This window comes from Podarcis vaucheri (assembly GCF_965113315.1).
Source record: "Podarcis vaucheri genome assembly, chromosome: 5".
NCBI lineage: Eukaryota > Metazoa > Chordata > Lepidosauria > Squamata > Lacertidae > Podarcis > Podarcis vaucheri.
Window position 1 is genome coordinate 73,743,415 of NC_138763.1, and position 19,186 is coordinate 73,762,600.

The following is a 19,186-nucleotide window of genomic DNA, read 5'->3' on the forward strand; positions in this document are numbered from 1 at the left end:
ATTTCCCTGGAAGTCTATTGGGCTTTCTACAAGTGACCTTTCAGCATGTTTTCCTTTTGGAACAGAACAGAACCTTTCTGCAAGCCAGAGAGAAGTATATCCCCTTATAAGGATCTAACAGTAAAATGGAACAGATCTCTTTCATATATATACTCGGTGTAAATATTTATTCATCTTCTAGAGAATCAAACTCCCATTGTGAAACTAACACAGAAAGAATGTAGTTGCACATATTCAGCTTGTCAGAGTACTCTTGGAAATGCTATATGGTTGTTTTTTTACAAAACAATAATTTAAATAAAGTACAGTATAACATTAAATTGACTGGTCACTGGTAAAGTTGGGTCTAATGAAGTACTGTCCTTGTTCACATAGACAATGTATTTTAGCCTTCTCCTTTTTCATGTGCTGGAATTTTAATGCAACTATGCAAGAATATGTGAGGCTGCATTAAAAAGTTCAAAGATGGCTTACACGATTATTTTCCACATGAATATTCCAGGCATTAACATTTAAATATTGCATTCTTAAAATGGTTTATCTGTTAAGGACTTGTTTACACAAGTCAGTTCTGAGTTGATGCTCTTTTAAACCTCTTCAATTTAAATGTGTTTTGGAAGCTATCCAAGGTTTAACGTGCATCTTCAATAAAGCTGGGACATCTCAAATAGTCCGGTACTTTTTTCACCTCATCCTAGGGTAACGGTATATAATGTCCCTGTTAATAATTGCACATTTGGCAGACAGGAGATTTTGCAGAGAGCACTAACTAAATTGCCTCTGTTCTACAGTATACAGAGTGGCCCTTTTTCTATAAGTAGCATCTAGAGAGATGTTCAAGTGTCTCTAGCAGAAAGTATTTGATGATAAGAAACATGAGAGAAGAACTTGAATCAAATCCAGCCTTGTATTTAACCATTTGCCTGGTCACCATAGGCCACCAGGAATTCCATGCAGTACTATTCTGTACCTGCGCCAGACCCCTTGGTAGAAGGCAGTTGACTGTTGTGGTTGGTTGGTTGCTTGGTTGCTTGGTGCTTGCCTACATGGCTTAGTAGAGGCCTACATTTCCATACTGGTTGAAGAAGAAGTTTCCTTTCCTCTGTGGCCAGCATAGAAACTAAGGCTCCGTAACTTCTTCATGTGCTAGTAAAATGTTTGCAGGCCAGGAATTTTTATAGGTACACTTGCACAGGTGAACTGATATATGGAAATGTACTGATATGAATAAGTAGCTGGGGAACTTGGGGTGAAACAATGTTGACTCAAGGTTGGACACTGTTTGGTTTAAAACAAAGTCTTGTGCTACAGGTTACATTAGATGTAGTCTTCTGGCAATAGTGCACACTAGTCAGAGCTTGGATTCATAACTTTGGCTTTCACGTAGTAGACTACATGATTTTAGATGCTGAACAAAACAACCTTGAAATAGTGCTTATACACCTGTGGCATGCTAGCTATTTCATTACCGGAGGTTTTTCCTGTGTTGCTTTCTCAACAGACTTGAATAATCCAGTTTAAATATGGTGGAAATCTAACTACATTTTAAGGGTAGTCTCAGAGCAATGGGATAATCTCAGAATTTCCACCGAAGTTTTAAATACACAGTAAAAGAGATGGTTCCCTGTGTGATGCAAATTACTTAAAAGTTTGAAAAAAATAAATGGGCACATCTCAGGAAACTGTTTTAGACTATTCAGGCATAGTAATAAGAATAAATAGTAGTCATAGATAAGTTAGGCATATTTTAAGACACTTTGAAGGCAACTCACTGCATCAATAAAATACCATTTTATTAGGAGAAAATAATGTATAGGATCCAAGCAACCACTTCCTGGGCATAGGCAGAAAGCCCTTATGCTTATATGGGTGGGGGGAAACGGTATTTCCTTCCTGTGGCATTCCCTTGTAGTTCACAGAGCCTTCTCAGGGAGGCTGTTCTTGAGATTGGGATATTTTCCTAGGATGAAAATGACTACCTCTGAGCAGAATATGGTTCACAGCAGTTGAGCTCCCAGCCACTGTTCACAGTCCAATGTGTGAGCTTCTGTGAAGCTCTCACAGCAGTCAGCAGGAGATGGATTTCACAATCCTGAATACATTTTTACTGTCTTCTGTATAGTTGCTTTGGAACTGTTCTAGCAAACCCTCCTAATAATATTTATGGCACACTGCAGGCCAAGTTCTTAGTGGAACTCTCACCAAATTAAATGTGAGTTGTGGATATGCAAAGGATAAATGACTTGGCCCTAATAGGGTAAAATCTTTGACGCTCTTCGCTTTAAACCTGAGAGGAACAGAGCTATGAAGATTACTACAAAAACGTGGGGCAAGGGGTGGAACTCCAGCGTCACGAAATTGAATTTCGTTAGCTATTGTATATTCTAGCCTCTCCACCTCTTTTCAGTTCTCGTTAAGCCTGTAGATTTTTTTTTGCCTGTTTGACTGCTTCCGAAATGTTTCAGTGTTACTAAGGAAGGGAGAATTAAAGTCCAGCAACTCCATGCTGCGATATCTTTTGATCTCTTCTTTTTAAAAAAACAACACATTTTAACAGAGTTACCATAACCTGACACTTCGATTCTTAAGAAGATTCTTCTTATCACAGATCTTCTGCATATTTCTGTTGCTCATTAACATCAGCAGATATTCAAATGGATTTGTGGTGGATATGAGCATAGAAGAGCTGTAATCGCTTCCTGTGGAAAACCATTGTGTGGGATGCACATCAAAGTCAGTGTGTCGTGTACTGAAGATCTCCAAACTGCGAGTTCACAGCAACAATGCTAGGACTGCTGTAAGAAAGTAATCCCATTTCACACAGTTTTCGACAGTGAGCTGAAGAAAGTTATGAAGACAATGTCCTCCTCAAACATAAGCAACATTTCAGTGGATGACATTTCCATAGACCATGTCAACCAGACCGCGTTTTCTCAGCCTGGCTGGCAAATAGCACTTTGGGCTATCACCTATTTATTCATAGTCATCGTATCGGTTGTGGGCAATAGCACTGTCATTTGGATTATCTTGTCTCACCAACGGATGAGGACTGTTACCAACTATTTTATTGTTAACTTGGCTTTTTCTGACCTGCTAATGACTGCCTTGAACACAGTGTTCAATTTTATTTATGCCAGCCACAACGTCTGGTATTTCGGTGAGGGATTCTGTCGGTTTCTTAACTTTATTCCTGTTACAGCAATGTTTGTGAGCATTTATTCTATGACTGCTCTTGCTGCTGAGAGGTAAGAGTTTTGAAGTTGAGCTAAATTTTTTTATCCTATTCTTATTTGTTTTTAAAGGGTTAACTTGTAAAAGCTGGGTTGAAAGAAGTTATACTAACCAAACTGGAAAAGCAGCTGAATTTTTACAAATCTAAGCATATTTACTTAAAAGTAGATCTCACTGAGTTCTACAGCACAATCCTATGCATGTTTACTCTAAAGTAGGCCCCTTTGTGTTCACTGTGGCTTATTCCCAAGTAAGCGTGCATAGAATTGCACCCTTACTCTCTAGTAAGTACTGTATTTTTTGCCCTATAGGAAGCACTTTTTCCCCTCCAAAAATGAAGGGGAAATCTGTGTGCGTCCTATGGGGCGAATGCAGGCTTTCGCTGAAGCTTGGAGAGCGAGAGGGGTCGGTGCGCACCGACCCCTCTCACTCTCCAGGCTTCAGGAAGCTATCCGCAAGCCTTGGGAGCCCGCGGGAGTATGGGCCGGTGCGTCCTATGGGACGAAAAATACAGTATGTTTAAGATTGTAGTCAAGGGGAACAGTCCTATACCTGGGAACGAACACACACACACAGCACTTCTAAATACAGCCAGAATCAAGTTGTCGTACTATGACTTGGAACTTGCATTTGGAACATGGGATAATTAACAAAGGGGACATTATATTCTGATCCTGAATTATTATTTTTGCACTGATGTAATATTTAAAGGGTTCACTGGTAAAACACATCCATTTCCTTCTTCATATGCATACCACCAGCTCCCAAACAGCTCCACCTGGTTCCTTTAAGATGCCTACATCAGGGGCTACACTCTGAAGCTGCTGAAATCTGCACAGCCTGGTACCCAGTAGACCCAGGTACCGCCCCTTCATGCTATCAAAGAGCTTATGTAACAGAGTAAAAGCAGATCCCTAAGTCAAAGGTTAAATGTGTTTTTCAACCATAGCAGAGTCTGGCTGAGTCTTATAATTCAGCAGGGAATCACTCCACAGGACACAAAAAGGCCGTCCATTCCTATTATGGTAATTTAAACTTTATGGAAATTGTTTATCACTACCAAATCAAAAAGGCGATATTACAGAAGTTTCAGCGGGCTGCTACATAGCTTCTACTATCTTGATCATTTTCTGAAAGTCCCATTCTGTTCCCTAGGTTTTTTAAATCTCCAGCAAAGACTTACAAATATACCAGTACTTGATCTTCTTATTTATCTGTTTTTGTTTTAGTGTTTAGTGTTACACCGAGTCCTTGTTCACACATCATTTACAGACAGTGACTCATAACCTACAATACAGGAAATATCTGAATGCCTTATTTCTGAGGACAATGCAAATTAGGTTCGGTTTCCTCTTGTCAAAAAAAGGACAAGTTAGCAAGATCCTACCAGTTCAGAAACATCTTTCACTTAGAGTCAACAGGACAAAAGTCACCTCTGGGAAACACCCAACGTACTAGTCATCAAATATTTATTTAATAATAAAATACAAATAATACTAAATTATGTCAGTGTAGCTCCTGTGTTAAAATTGATTTAGAATTCATAAACTCCCAAGTTTTAACCAGATGTAAAACACTATTTCCCCATTATGTTCAGTGTCTGCGTGGTTCCTATATTCCTAGTAACAATAAAGTCCAAGGGTGTGAGACAATTGGCATATTGTCGATATGGCATACAGTGGTACCTCGGGTTACAGACGCTTCAGGTTACAGACTCCGCTAACCCAGAAATAGTACCTCGGGTTAAGAACTTTGCTTCAGGATGAGAACAGAAATCGTGCAGCGGCAGCGTGGCGGCAGCAGGAGGCCCCATTAGCTAAAGTGGTACCTCAGGTTAAGAACAGTTTCAGGTTAAGAACAGACCTCCAGAACGAATTAAGTTCTTAACCCGAGGTGCCACTGTATAAGGAGGTTTCTGTGTGCTTTGGTGAACCCTTGGATTTGCACAAGTGGAAAGAAATGGAGGGAAGGACCAATACAAGGCTGCCAGCCTATATAGACTTACTTGGGAGTATCGTAAGTCCCACTAAACTCAACTGGGGCTTACTTCAGAGTGGGTATATATTAATAGGGTTGCACTGTCAGCCACAGAAAGAAAAACCCGAACAGGAAGAAAAGAGAACTGTGCAGACATTTCCTTTCAGGAGGCAGAGGTGAGTGAGGAATAAGCAAATATCAAATGGGGAATCAGCCATGCATAGCATTGTTCAGAAAGCAAGCCAAACTGCTCATGGGGCAAAACGCAGGCTTGTAGGGGTTCCCTTTTCACAAACCTGAATCAGCCACTACAACCCAAATATATCCACACTTGCAGAATGCAAGCAATATGTGCTATTAAGCAGATAAGCCTACTCCTTGGTGGGGTAGACAGTAGTAGTCGATCATGAAAACAGAAATAAATCAGTTTCTGGGAAAGATTAATGACTTTAATAGAAGTAGCTTTTTCCGGCTCGAAGTCAAGGGCTGCTGGTAACAGATACATTGTGTAGTCCGGAGCTTACCACAAATTTATTTTTTAAAAAAGTCCTCCAGATCAGTTTATTTTCTCTACATCTCCCACTTTGGGATTCTTGGGGAAGAACTTATAAAACTAATGCCTTTTTTATTTTTATTAGTTACGTAGGAAAAGTTGAACTTCCATTTTTATAAAGCACAAGACTGCACCACTCTTTAGGGAGCTATCCTATGTGTAAGAAGCTGGTGTAAAGAAAGCCAGTGGAAATAAAGTTGGCATGAAGTTACACCTGATCCAAATCCCATTCAGCAGCTAGGCGGATGCTACTGCCCTGCCTAAGTCTGGCAGAGGAAAAACAAATCTTTAAAATAGTGTTCTGTGCTGGGTTGCCAGGTCACGTAACTAGGCTGAATCTACTTAGGATCCAGCCTAAGGCCCACCCTCCCGGTCTTGCCCCCACCATGCCCCAGAATGCTCCCTTTCGGAGACTTACACCAGCCTCAGCTCAGCTTTTTGGACTGCCACCTTTTTCTGCCTGGGAGGCTGCCTCTTCTGTTTTTCTTCCCTTCACACTACTGCTAGTCATAAAAGATTTCTCAGGAAAACAGGTAGGCTGCATTTATCTTCCTTGGAAAAGTTTACAAAAACAAGCCATCATTTCTTGCTGTTTGGATTAGGGGTGCCAGATTTTCCTGCGCCATGTGTGACAAATGGATGAAGTTATCTTCCTCCCTACACGGCTAAAATGTGGGGAAGCTTTGCCTGCTAAACTTCTGCTTGTCATGTGGCTTTTTAAGACACAGGAGCCATGCCAGAAAAAGTTGGCACCCCTAAAATTTATTCTATACATTCTGCAAAAGCTCCGGACAGATCTTCCAAGCAAAGAGGCTGTCGTAACTTGGCAGTAAGTAATTAGAAGCTAATATTTTTTGTTTGGGTTTTGATTCACTCAAAGGTGCAAAAGTTAAGAATCGACAAGACAATATATCAATTGAACAGGACAAGTACTGTTGCACAAGTTGTGTTAGGAACATATGAAGCTGCATTGTACCAAATCAGATTGTTGGTCTATCTCACACACTTACCTTCCCGCCGGAGCGGTACCTATTTATCTACTTGCACTTTGACGTGCTTTCGAACTGCTAGGTTGGCAGGAGCAGGGACCGAACAATGGGAGCTCACCCCGTCACGGGGATTCGAACTGCCGACCTTCTGATCGGCAAGTCCTAGGCTCTGTGGTTTAACCCACAGCGCCACCCGCATCCCGGTCACCAGCTTGGATGGCCCCAAAAGAGCGTTAGGAAAATGGAGTCTAGCGATGGCTACTAACCACAGCAGCCATGTTCTCCCTCAGCTGTTGGAGGTAGTATGTCTCTGAATACCAATTGCCAGGAAAAGCTCTGTTGCACTCATGCCCTGTTTGCAGGCTTCCCATAGGTATCTAGCTGGCCACTGTGAGAACAGGATCCTGGATTAGATGGGCCTGGGGCCTGATCCAGCAGGACTACTCTTGTGTTCTATTGTCTATACATACTGACTAGAAGTTGCTCTCTTTCCTTGCACTGTCTGAAGTTGTCAGGCATTGAACCTGGAACCTGGAACCTTCAACTCAGTGGCTGGGGCAATCCAGTCAGATGGGTGGGGTACAAATAATTAAATTCTTATTAGCGTTCAAAGCAGGTGCCCTATCACTAAGCTATAGGGGAGAAATTTTATTTTGTTTGCTTTTTAATGAGAAACATTATTGAACCAATACGTAAACCGAAACACTTCAAAAGTAGCACTTCACTGAATTTTGCAATGCTATTCTCCAACTAGCATGTTCAAAAATGTGTATATTAGGGGGGAAGTGTGCATAAAAATGCTTGTTAGTGAAAATAACATACAAAATGCATTATATTGGGGAGGTATATTTTAAAAATGTGGATATTGGTTAAGACTACATGGACAAAGGTCCATGTAGAAAATGGCACCAAAGTTGCTGACAAATTTGCATGAGGCATTAAAAAGATTAAATCACAAATTGCTGTGGAAATATGAAGAGATGAATTTAAGAATGGGGAAAAAATAGAAACCTGGAGAAACCAAAACTGAGACATTCATTCATCCATAGCTATGGCACTTCCATGGAATAACTTGTCCTGAATTACTGTACTTCCTGCAATCTCAGAGTAAACAAACTACAAGGAGGCAGGAATTAATCATTGTACAAATAACTCTTCTCAGCAGAGCCACTTACTTAGGTATACAAAACCCTGGGATCATAAATCTTATCCTTGGCGTTAGAAAAAGCTACCAATTTTGGAAAAACTCAGCCACACTGGCCATGCAACATCAATTATTGTCGAAAATGTCATTTTCTGTGTGTCCTACAGTACGTGTGTGCTACGATCACAGAGCACATTTATCAAGCAGGCCACACTGGCTTCCTGGTCATGTGTCAGTCAGCAACCCGAGATGAGTGTTCAGAACAGGTGTGAGATAAAATGCACAACATGTCATTTAAACTGGAAGGCGCAAGGGTTGGAGAGAGGCTGAGGAGAAAACATTTCCACTGCTCAGTGAACAAATCAGGCCTGTGGCAGCAGCATGACTTTTTCTTAAAAAAATAAATGATTGCCCCTCACAAAGCTCATACAAATCACTAATTAGTCTGGCCTTATTTACACCAATCTATGCATATTTGTATGCATTCTTTAACTAGAGAACTCCATTATAAAATATGGAGGCATGCAAATACTGAAGTAGAGCTGTATATTCCCCTCGCCACAGCTTTTTATTAGAGGTCACTCCAGAAGTTCCCCAAGTTTCAGAATCGGCTTGGGAGTGAATGTCAGAAGACTCATTTGTACACACCAAGCATTTCCCACAGTCCTTTAGATCTGTGGATTTCTTTCCACATAAATGTACACAGTAGAGTAGGGTGGAGGGGATAATGCTTTGCCTCTTCTACAAATGTTTGAATTGTTTATTGTGAATATGGCTGTGTACACACTATACCTTCAAAGCACAGAGCACAGTCTTCCCGACAAAGAATTCTGGGTGCTGCTGTTTGCAAATGGTTGCTAGGAATTGCAATTTTGTGCAGGCTGAACTGCGGCCTAATTCTTTCTCTCTTTTTTCAGGTATATGGCTATAGTTTACCCTTTCAGGCAAAAGCTCTCTGCTGGGTACACCAAAGTGGTCATAGGAATAATCTGGTTGGTAGCTTTTGGACTTGCTTTCCCACAGTTCTTTTATGCACAAATTCGTGTCGACTATGGAATGACCAAATGTGTTGTTGCCTGGCCAGATGACGTTCATCGTAAACATCTCATCACGTAAGAACATCCCAAATCCTGAACCCCAAAATACATGCTGGCAGCTGAGAACTCTTAATTTAAGGGGGAAAGAGAGAACGCGAATGATGTTGCTGAAAATCTTGCCTTAACCATCTGTTTTCAGCCAGAATCTATGTTACTATTAAGTCTTCTTTATACTTGATGGAGGAGAGTGGAGGCAAACAGGTGACCATGTTAATATTCATGCAGTAATCAGGGATACTGCCAATTTAGGGTGTTTGATCCACAGATTTCAATGAAGTTGCAGTTTTCTAAAGTGAAAGAAGTCTATGACATTCGGCTGTGACATTCTGTGATGGGGGAATGAGGGTTGGATCCAGGAACTCAAGGTGATCAAATTTAATTCAAACAGGGCTTCATACGTCAATTAAAAATCCTTCAGACATATCCGAGTTAACTGAATGGCAGGACCATCCCAATACTTTTAAATCCTTGGGGGGAAAGGGATACCAGTATTCCTTCCATACTAGTAATTGGTTTAGATGCCTTTGCTGGACAATTCTGGCAATGTCAGAGCACTGGAGGGCTTTGGGGTGCCTGTGTTACCCTCTCATCTTGTCTTTAAAAGTCAATTGCAACATTAGCTTCCATGTAATTTCTAGCAAAATATTCCTGAGCCTTTTCAGAGCTACTGTATCTTTACCTAAAAGCTTCCTCTTTGCAGCTGCCAACTTTAATTGCTTTAGCCTGTAACTGTCCTTTAGTTAGTCCTTCCTGCTCTACGCTTTCATTACTAGATTTCTTTTTTCTTTTAACTGAAAAATAGCATAGTGTCACAAATATGGGGAAATTCATTCCTAATGAAACATCATATTGAACAGAAAATGCTTAGCGGAAGGGATCACAGGGAGCAAGCTTCTAATTAAAGTTGCAGGGTGGGTTGCCTTTGTCCCAGCACAAAAAGCAAAGCACTTACCTCAGTAGCAGCACTCTCCCCGTTGCAAGAAATTGGTGAGAAAGGCACAGATATGTAATCTTCTGGCCCAATCTAGATTCACACAGAAACAAGGAACAGCAAGGAGCATCTGCTTGAACAATCGCCATGCTTCCTGTTTGAGAAATATCAAATCAAAATCTGGCACTGAATGGGATGCCCTCACTGTGATATGAAGCAACACTTCTTTAGAGTAAAAGTCCCATTAAATCTGTAAGACAAATTTTGACAGTTGATTACCGATAGTGAAAAAAATGTTTAGTCAAAACATGGCAATGTGGTGGACGCAAAAAGAAGGGGGAAGCGGTGTGACCTCAAAAAGCAGGCCTTGGGTCCAGTAGATAAAAAGAGTGCGGGGAAAATGGAGAGGTATCTTGAGACCTTGCAGTGATTAGCCTTGCAGTGATTAGCCTTGCTATTTGTGGCAAAGGGAAGGATTTCCCCCATGTGTTCTTATCTCTTCCTCTGTCTGGCTCACCTCTTCCCCTTTTAGTCCGGGGAAAACCACACTCAAGGCTAAAACAGAGTCCTTTGTTCTGTTAATGAGGTTCTGGAATTCAGGAGGCCAAACATTTATGGAGCTTTGGGTACAATTCTCATCTCCCTCCAGAAAGGAGGCACGGTTATTTCAGCATTGCGTTAACATCACTCCTTGAACATTTATCAGCAACCATCTTCTACAAATAGTAGCCTTCTGACAAGCTGTCTTCATGCCACTGGTTTACTGAGGCCACTGTCACATCACCCAAAAAAGTGGGGGAGGGGGCACACACAAAATTTTACACAAATTCAGACTGTATACATGATATGCTAATTTATATGCATGGTTGCAAATTTAGAAATAATCACTATAATTCAAATATAAATTAGCTATCATTTTGTCATAGTGGAGAAGACTATGGTTTGCTCAGTCTGTTGTCCCCATGTTAACTGTTGATGGGCAACTTCAAGGCTCTTACTCTCCCTTCATATCTGGTCAGGCCTTCTGACAGAGGACACTTTCCAAACAGCGGAAATTATAGAACCTTAAGAGTTAGAAGGGACCCCAAGGGTCATCTAATCCAACCCCATGCAAGTTCTCGGTAAAGTAGGGCAAATGGTCACCCTAAACAGCAGTTTATAACTTTGAGAGTATCACTTTTGAAAGACCATTAATGGTACATTGTGTTTTGATAGCTTCCCATCACCGGCCTTGCTTCACATCCTCCTTGAGTGTTTTTGCCTGATTGGAACATGCCATTGAACTCTGAGAATGACTTGTTGCTTGCCTGGATGGAGAATAGAGAGGGTGTGTGTGTGTGTGTGTGTGTGTGTGTGTGTGTGTGTGTAAAAACTACCCCAGTGTACAAAGATACCATTTACATTCACTGCTCTGGCCACTCTTGCCCTGGAAACCACCGGCCCCCGGAAAGTTTTGGAAACTCAGGCAGAAAAGCATTTATTGATCTTCCCAATACATGGAGGTTCTTTTTGGACTGAAGGAAGGGAAACAAGCTCTATCCATGCTCAGCTCTTTTTCTCTTTTTTTCAGGTACCACATTACAGTCATTGTTTTGGTGTACCTGCTGCCTCTCCTAGTGATGTTTATCACATACAGTGCAATAGGAAAGGCTCTGTGGAATAATGCTGTTCCTGGAGATCACACTAATGTACTCAGCTACCAGCATATGATTACAGCAAAAAAAAAGGTTAGTTGTCGTGAGCTAATAATTGCTGCTTATAGCGCAGTGGTAACATGAACCCAGGGGTAAATCTCACTGCTGCATAGTTTCATTATCAGCAAGAACAACAGACCAGACACACCTCCGGCTAAGACTCAGACTGTGTATGCAGTATTTCTTTAAAAAACAACAGGATAGGTACAGATCATGACAAATACCTGTTCCCAAACCAATGGTAGGTGCGCATTAGGTGCAGAGTTTGTGGGAATGTGTAGTCTTGATTTTTCAAATTACCACCTAAGTTTTAGCAAATGCCCTCTGCTGTCCTGGATAGGTACTACAGCATGATGCCTCTAACCAACGTTATAAAAGGTGAAGGTAAAGGACCCCTGAATGGTTAAGTCCAGTCAAAGGTGACTATGGGCCGCGGTGCTCATCTCGCTTCAGGTCAAGGGAGCCAGTGTTTATCCACAGACAGCTTTCTGGACCATGTGGCCAGCATGACTAAACCACTTCTGGTGCAACAAAACACCATGATGGAAGCCAGAGCACACAGAAATGCCATTTACCTTCCCATCACAGCGGTACCTGTTTATCTACTTGCAGTGGTGTGCTTTCAAACTGCTAGGTTGGCAGAAGCTGGGACAGAGCAAGGGAAGCTCACCACCGTCACACAGATTCAAACCGCTGACCTTCTGATCGGCAAGCCCAAGAGGCTCAGTGGTTTAGACCACAGTGCCACCTGCTTCCCAATAACCAACATTATATACATTGGCAGCAAACAAGTAGGGCAAGATACTGCTAGCTAAGGGGGTTCAACTTGAATAGTCACCACCTGTCACTTTCCAATCCTAAAAAGTGCATGTTTCTGGGATTTGCGGCAACATTATCACAGCAGCATTCTGCACAGCCACAGTTGCCTTTATAAACAAGTTACTACTATATATTGCAGGGATGAGGAAACATGTCATTAATATATCTATGCATTTAACATATTGTCTGGTTTGGTTCATAAGAAACTCCAGGCACAAATTGTTGCACAGAAACGCATCACAGACTTGCTGAGTACCCACCCTAAGCCTGTATTTCACGAGAAATGGGTGGCAGCCTCTTTGACACCACAGGCACAAATCTGGGACCAGAAGAACGACAAAGCATTCAAAGATTTCTCTTTCCTTTTTCTAGTTTGTCAGGACAATGGTTGCAGTCGTGATCACATTTGCCATCTGCTGGTTCCCTTATCATCTCTACTTCGTCTTGGGGAACATCCGGAAAGACATTTACAGGCAGAAGTACATTCAACAAGTATACCTGGCGGTGTTTTTGCTTGCCATGAGCTCTGCGATGTATAGCCCAATTATTTATTGCTGCCTTAATCAAAAGTGAGTAGTGCATGTGTTAAATGAATGCAAGCACCTTGGGAGTATCACTGAAGTGTAAGATAAAAATGCTCGTATATAAATATAGGAACCTAGGAAGCTGTCTTATACCAGTTCAGATCATTGGCCCATTTTGCTCAGTGTGGCCTACACTCAGGGCTTATCCTTGTATCATATTTAGCTTGACCTCTAACATTTAGAATGCAATCATTTACATTCCCGCTCTGAAGCAAATACCACCAAGTTCAATGGTGCTTACTCTCAGGCACATTATTAAATTCCACAAAAAACAGCGCTTTTCTCTAAATGTGCATCACATTCCTTTGATAGCCTCTGTATTCCATCAGGGAAACAGTCCATTTTTCTTTGAAGAGAAAATTTCCTTTGGGGGTTCAATATGGAGGCTCACACAAAATTCCTCATTCGTCAGACTTTATTCAATAATTTGTTACGGGACAGAGTACAAAAGCGTCTGTGAGAGCACACACCCTATATAAGGAAATATATGTCATCTTGACCATTCATTCTCTAGCCAACCACCTTCTATCTCCTCAGCACCTCACCTTCTCTCACCCAACCATAGTCCTTGAAAACACTTACTCAACCCAAGTTTTTTGCTGTACATGAGGAGACTTCCTTGTGCCTTTGTCAAGCAATTGGCCATTAGGTTCCTCCTAAACTGATTCTTACCAGTTTGGGGGAGAGGCTGCACTCTTGCATACATGATGGCAAGATCCTCATGGATAATGGGTTTTGCAGAATTTCTACCTTCTCAGTCTGTACAAGGGATGGGGAGCTTTTTCTGACTACATACTGGGGGTGGGGGTCACATGCTAGTGGTTGCTGGGTCAGAGGCAAAAGTAGACAGAACAGCCAATGTGACTTATGCTTTGGTATCGACCACACACGTCATGTATTTCTATACAGATTTATCACTCCACCCTGTCAGGCAAGAGGTGTCACCCTACAAAGACACAGTCCACCCAGACAAAACACTTGAGGAATCCCTCAAGTCTGAGATTCTCCATCCCTCATTTATACCATGTAACACTTAGCTTGTGTTTGCACCCATTTACAGGTTCCGCTCTGGTTTCAAGATAGCTTTCCAGTGCTGCCCTTGCATCAAAGCAACGGAAAGAGACAGACTTAACCTTACTCCCCGATTGCCTTTAAAGAAGACCTGGAGAGATCAAGCATCTAACAACCTGACAAGCACAGGAACACAGACAACCAATATGGACAATGTACCATTAAGTACCATGTATTTGGTCGTTTGACTATTTTGCCAATAGCTTGATTAATGGCTTCTTGTTGTGTTTCTTCATTGCTGATTAAAAATATTACCACAGAGGTTTGTGACAGATTTGGGAGTATTCTTTGCAGTGCTTCATACTAGCAACACAACCAATCAATTCCTCCATCAGTTTTATTGCTTGAATGTCTTAGTGTCTGAAAATAATCTCAATGCCATACGCTCATACTATTATGGAAAGCCACAGGGCCGACCCAAGACATTTTACTGCCTGAGGCAAAGGACAAGGTGGCTCACCTCCCCATTTCATGTACAGAAGCCAACTGGACTAGCTGTTGAATCTTATTTCAATGCTGGCTATGGGACAGCATCCATCATGGCACCTGATGGCAACAGACCAGTTTTGGGAGTCCAAGATAGACTGTGGAGCACACAGAGCAGATTGCATACTTCAGAACAAATAGAAAAAGGGCATTCCCCCCCCCCCCACCTGTACATGCTGACTGGAGAATGTGCAACTTGCCTGGAGAATGTACAAAATTCAGCCAAAATATGCACAATTCTCCAAGGCCTGTTGCACAATTCCCTCCTCATTGGAGAGTTATGTGCACCGTCTCCGTCTCCATCAGGTCTGGTGAACAACGGCCAGTTGTTATGCACATTTAACTGATTGAATTACATTCCTTGTGGCATATACATAAATGACACCTTTCCCCAGAAAATGTAAAGCATTGTCATATTATTTTTAAATACTTTAAAAAGTAAAAGACTGTTACCATATTCAGTCATTTGAGTAAAACACTGACAACAGCATTCGTTATCTGAATCAAGGTGGAAGTTAAGATATTTCGAAATAGTTTGATCGTTAATACATTTCTGATAAGAATTACGAGCAACTGTGATTTGTTCACCATACTGAAGAATTATGTTTATGGCGGCTATTAATTACTGTGCTATGGCCAATGATTCACAAGTGCAAATTCATCTTTGTGTATTTTGTATGGAACCCCAAACCAAATCTTTTTTTTTTTCAGTCCATCATCTTGGCATTAAAAATTCAAATACAGTGGTACTTGGGTTCACAAATGTAATCCGTTCCGGAAGTCCGTTCCAAAACCAAGACGCGCTTTCCCATAGAATATTAACCATCAGACATTCAACTCAAGGACACAACACGTAGCAGTTCTTGTGTCAAAAAGGTGTGCAAGTGTGTTCAACCCAAGGCTGAAATCTGGTGGGACATTTTAACACTGTTGTGTAAAGAAACATTTGCTAGAGGCAAACATTTCTCAGGAAATATCCGGAATCTAGAATTGAATCAAGTTTTTATTTTAAATATTCCCAGTTTGTTTCCATTGCTTTTAAAACACACAGGGATCTTCCCCACCCTTCTCCAAAGCACCAATCATTCCTTTGCCAGAAAGAATTACCAAACACCAACACACGTCAAAAAAAGTTTAATATTGTCACAAATATTCACTTTGCACTAGTAAGTACTGCTGCTACTAGTGGTGCAATGTAAAAAGACTTTCTAGCATTGCAAATCCAGGGAATCATGCAGATCTTCCGGAAGACACACACACACACACGCACACACTTAAAGCTGAGCTTACTGCTTGTGACTCGTGTGACCACACAACATTTGATCACAGTGCACCAATATGCATATTGAAATGCTTATTAGCATGGGGAATTCCAATCTTGAGGAGCAGAGAAGAAAAATACCGTATTTTTCACTCTATAAGACGCACCAGACCACAAGACGCACCTAGTTTTTGGAGGAGGAAAACAAGAAAACAAATATTCTGAACCTCAGAAGCCAGAACAGCAAGAGGGATCACTGCACAGTGAAAGCAGCAATCCTTCCTGCTGTTCTGGCTTCTGGTATAGCTGCGCAGCCTGCATTCACTCCATAAGACGCACACACATCTCCACTTACTTTTTAGGAGGGAAAAAGTGAGTCTTATAAAGCAAAAAATATGGTAAGTCTGCAAATCTCTTTTCTTCTGGCCAATGGTGGTATTTAGTTGAACAAACAACAATTCATATTTCAGAGAACAGAAAGATCTAGAATGGTAGTGGGTCGCTTCTGCGGCAGCTGTTCAGAAAACTAACTGCAGGCTAACCAAACTTAAAAGACAAGCTAGCTAATTTTGTATTTGTGCAATTCCAAATAGGAAGGGAAAGGTGATGTGGGTTGTCTGCGTGCAATGGCAATTTTTTTTCTGTGCAAATTAGGCAAGTTTGCATAAATTAATTTGCACCAGAAAGTTTCATGCAAGGCTATAATCTGGCATGCTTATTTTACTTGCATTTATTTTAATAATAATATAATAATAAAAAAAGCTAAAAGATTTGAATCTGCTAAGCTTGGCTGATTTGCAATGGGCAAATGCATTGTTACTACGAATCTTAACAAACAGGGGGATCCATGGAAAGGTAAATAACCGGGGAGTGGGGGGGCAGGATGCATCCCACATCACTGTTTGCCAGCCCCTTCTATTTGCTGAGTGGCAGGCTGGCTTGACTTGCAAGTCTAGCTGAATCTAGTCCCAATGCTGGAAATTTCCTTGCTTTAGGCACCTTTGGAGCAGGCTAGTTTGGTGTTATTTGCCCACAATGCTTTCCCAAGCACCCTGGAGTTCCTTGCTCCACACCCTATGTGGATTGACACAAGGACAGCTCCTTGAAACTTTACTCATCTAATCATTAGATGCTGCTGCTATCTATGTATCTAAAAGCAGGGGGTTTTTTCCAGCAGGAACTTAGCTCCAGCATCTCTCAGGTGGGCGCCATTGCCATTCCAAGAGAACAAGGGAGGCGTTCATGGTGAGTCCAGCACCTTTTTCTAGAAAAACAACACTGTTTAAAAGCCTGGTTCTGAAGTTAATGTCACTTTTAAATCCACATGGAAAGGTATATACTTCCAAACATCAGGGGCATTATTCAGCTCCATTAAAAATCAGTGTGGTTTTGGCCTCCATAGGACCCACTGTTAATGGCGTTTAGGATGCATTTCATTCCACCCCTTCCCCTATTATTTAGCTAGACTCAGAGTGTAAATTTTTAAAGTACTCGTGTGAGCGCTGCCATGTGGAAACTAGCCGTTAATGCAGATTAGAGGGCTCCCTAGCAAAGCACCCAAACACCACTTTGCTCACTCAGGTCTGGTCATCCATTCGCTCCCATACTTATGGACATACCAGGAGGCAGCAGCTGTGTTCTGGGAAGCTGCCTGCTATTTTAATTTGTCCGCCACTTTCTGGGGCAATGTTACATTGGGTGCACAAGAGCATTGTGAGAAAATTAAAAGGGCAGCTTCCCAGTCACAGCAGCCAAAGGCTCACAGCCAAAGGCCTGGGCAGGCCAGAAAGCCAGCTTAACTCCAGCTTTGGCAGGTGGACAAAGGTGTTAGGAATGGTGTTGGCCTTGCAGTGTGGCACAACGTTTCCAGAAGCAAATACATGCTGTGGACTTGCCAGAACTCCCCTAGATAACCTGCAGCCATGTCACTCCCACATTGCAAGCACTCGTACAATTGCTACACAAAGGCAGTCCGTGAACTCGGCTCATTACACTGGAAGTGGCTCTCAGAGCAGGAAGGGAGACCAGGATTCCCCTTTTAAAAATTAACATCCTCAACTCACCAGAATCTAGCCAAACCAAGGGAAGGGTACATGGAAAGCTATGGATATCTCTACGGTCAGAGGTTTGGATTATCTCTGGGGTCAATCCTTCTCTTGGTTTTGTTTTGTTTTTACTAGCACAGACTTGCCTTTTGGAACAGCACAAATCTTACTTGGAAACACGACATCATTCACCAAAGCAGCGGGAAAAGCCAGTGATATTAAGACATGTCGGGAGAGCCCCTTATTTCTTTCCTAGTGACTGAATACAGTGAGCAGAAGACAATTCTGACCGCTAAAGGAGACCTTGCTACAGGAGCACAGAGTGCAGCTCAGCAGATGTGAAAACTTCAAAGTTGTCTGAAAGGAAAAGGGTGCGGGGAATCAAACATTTAGCTAGAAATTCGGAAAAGAACTGCTAAGCCCTCTTAGCATAAGCATTTGTCTCTTACTCAGCACTGTTGGTGGTATATGTATTTAACATGGATGTAGTAGCAGCTGGAAACAATACACTTGACACACAGAACCACCTGCTCTTATCCTTGGACATCATTTGGCTGTAATTTTAGACCTCGAATAATAAACCTATTTTTGACATTTGTTTAAATTATATATTCTTCTTTTTTCCTCCTTTGAATGATTTACACACGGGGAATGTGCCAAATAGGGCAGAAAAAGACACATGCAGACAAGGGGTTCAGAGGAGGGAAATATTATCAGCAACAGCAGCACACGCTATTCAGTATCCTATTTTTATTTTTTAACTCCAACGCTTCCATAAAGCAGCAGTGGGACTCTGGGCTTCCCCTCTTGCCAGTTCAGACTACGGAACCGCTGCTTTTCGCAAGGAAGTGCTCGGAAGGCAGAATGAGCCAGTGGCGCAGAGTTCAGTTATGCTCAGCCTCACGCAGTCTACATCCCACGGCAGTGATGAGGGCAGCCCCTTTGCCACTGCCATCTTCGGAGAGAAGGAATGTCACATCGCACTTGGGGGCCAGGTCCTTTACCGTTTGGTGCATGACCCTTGAAAAACTGTGGGGGGAAAACAAACAAAAGGAGGGAAATGTGAGGGAGGGCTTCTCTCTGCCAGTCCATAATCACGATTAAGGTCTCAAGATTACCAAGCAGGTTTCATTCTCTTTTCAGCAGCAACGCTTCTGAATACCAGTTGCTGGAAATGGATAGCTCAGTTGGTTAGAATGTGGTGCTGATAATGCCAAGGTTGCAGGTTCGATCCCCGTGCATCTTCCTGCATTTCAGGGGGTTGGACTAGATGATCCTCAGGGTCCCTTCCAACTCTACGATTC

The 19,186-nt window shown here is 41.9% G+C and overlaps 2 protein-coding genes across 5 annotated transcripts in view; one reads left to right on the plus strand and one right to left on the minus strand.

Moving 5' to 3' along the window:
- Positions 1-2,721: 2,721 nt before the first annotated feature.
- On the plus strand, positions 2,722-16,584 carry TACR2 (tachykinin receptor 2). Its single transcript, XM_082222189.1, has 5 exons — positions 2,722-3,245; positions 8,812-9,006; positions 11,493-11,649; positions 12,808-13,004; positions 14,080-16,584. Exons 1-5 carry the CDS (start codon positions 2,851-2,853, stop codon positions 14,276-14,278), a joined length of 1,143 nt encoding a protein of 380 aa, XP_082078315.1. The 5' UTR covers positions 2,722-2,850; the 3' UTR covers positions 14,279-16,584.
- The window catches only part of LOC309532091 (hexokinase-1), a 60,217-nt gene continuing 56,726 nt past the window's right edge, over positions 15,696-19,186 (minus strand). For 3 of the 4 annotated variants that reach the window (XM_082222025.1, XM_082222024.1, XM_082222026.1), the window contains exon 18: positions 15,696-18,911. In XM_082222025.1, coding sequence (XP_082078151.1) covers positions 18,767-18,911 — 145 coding nt within the window. In that variant the 3' untranslated portion in view covers positions 15,696-18,766. The remainder of the gene's footprint in view (positions 18,912-19,186) is intronic. The other variant, XR_014219593.1, reaches the window with a different exon arrangement.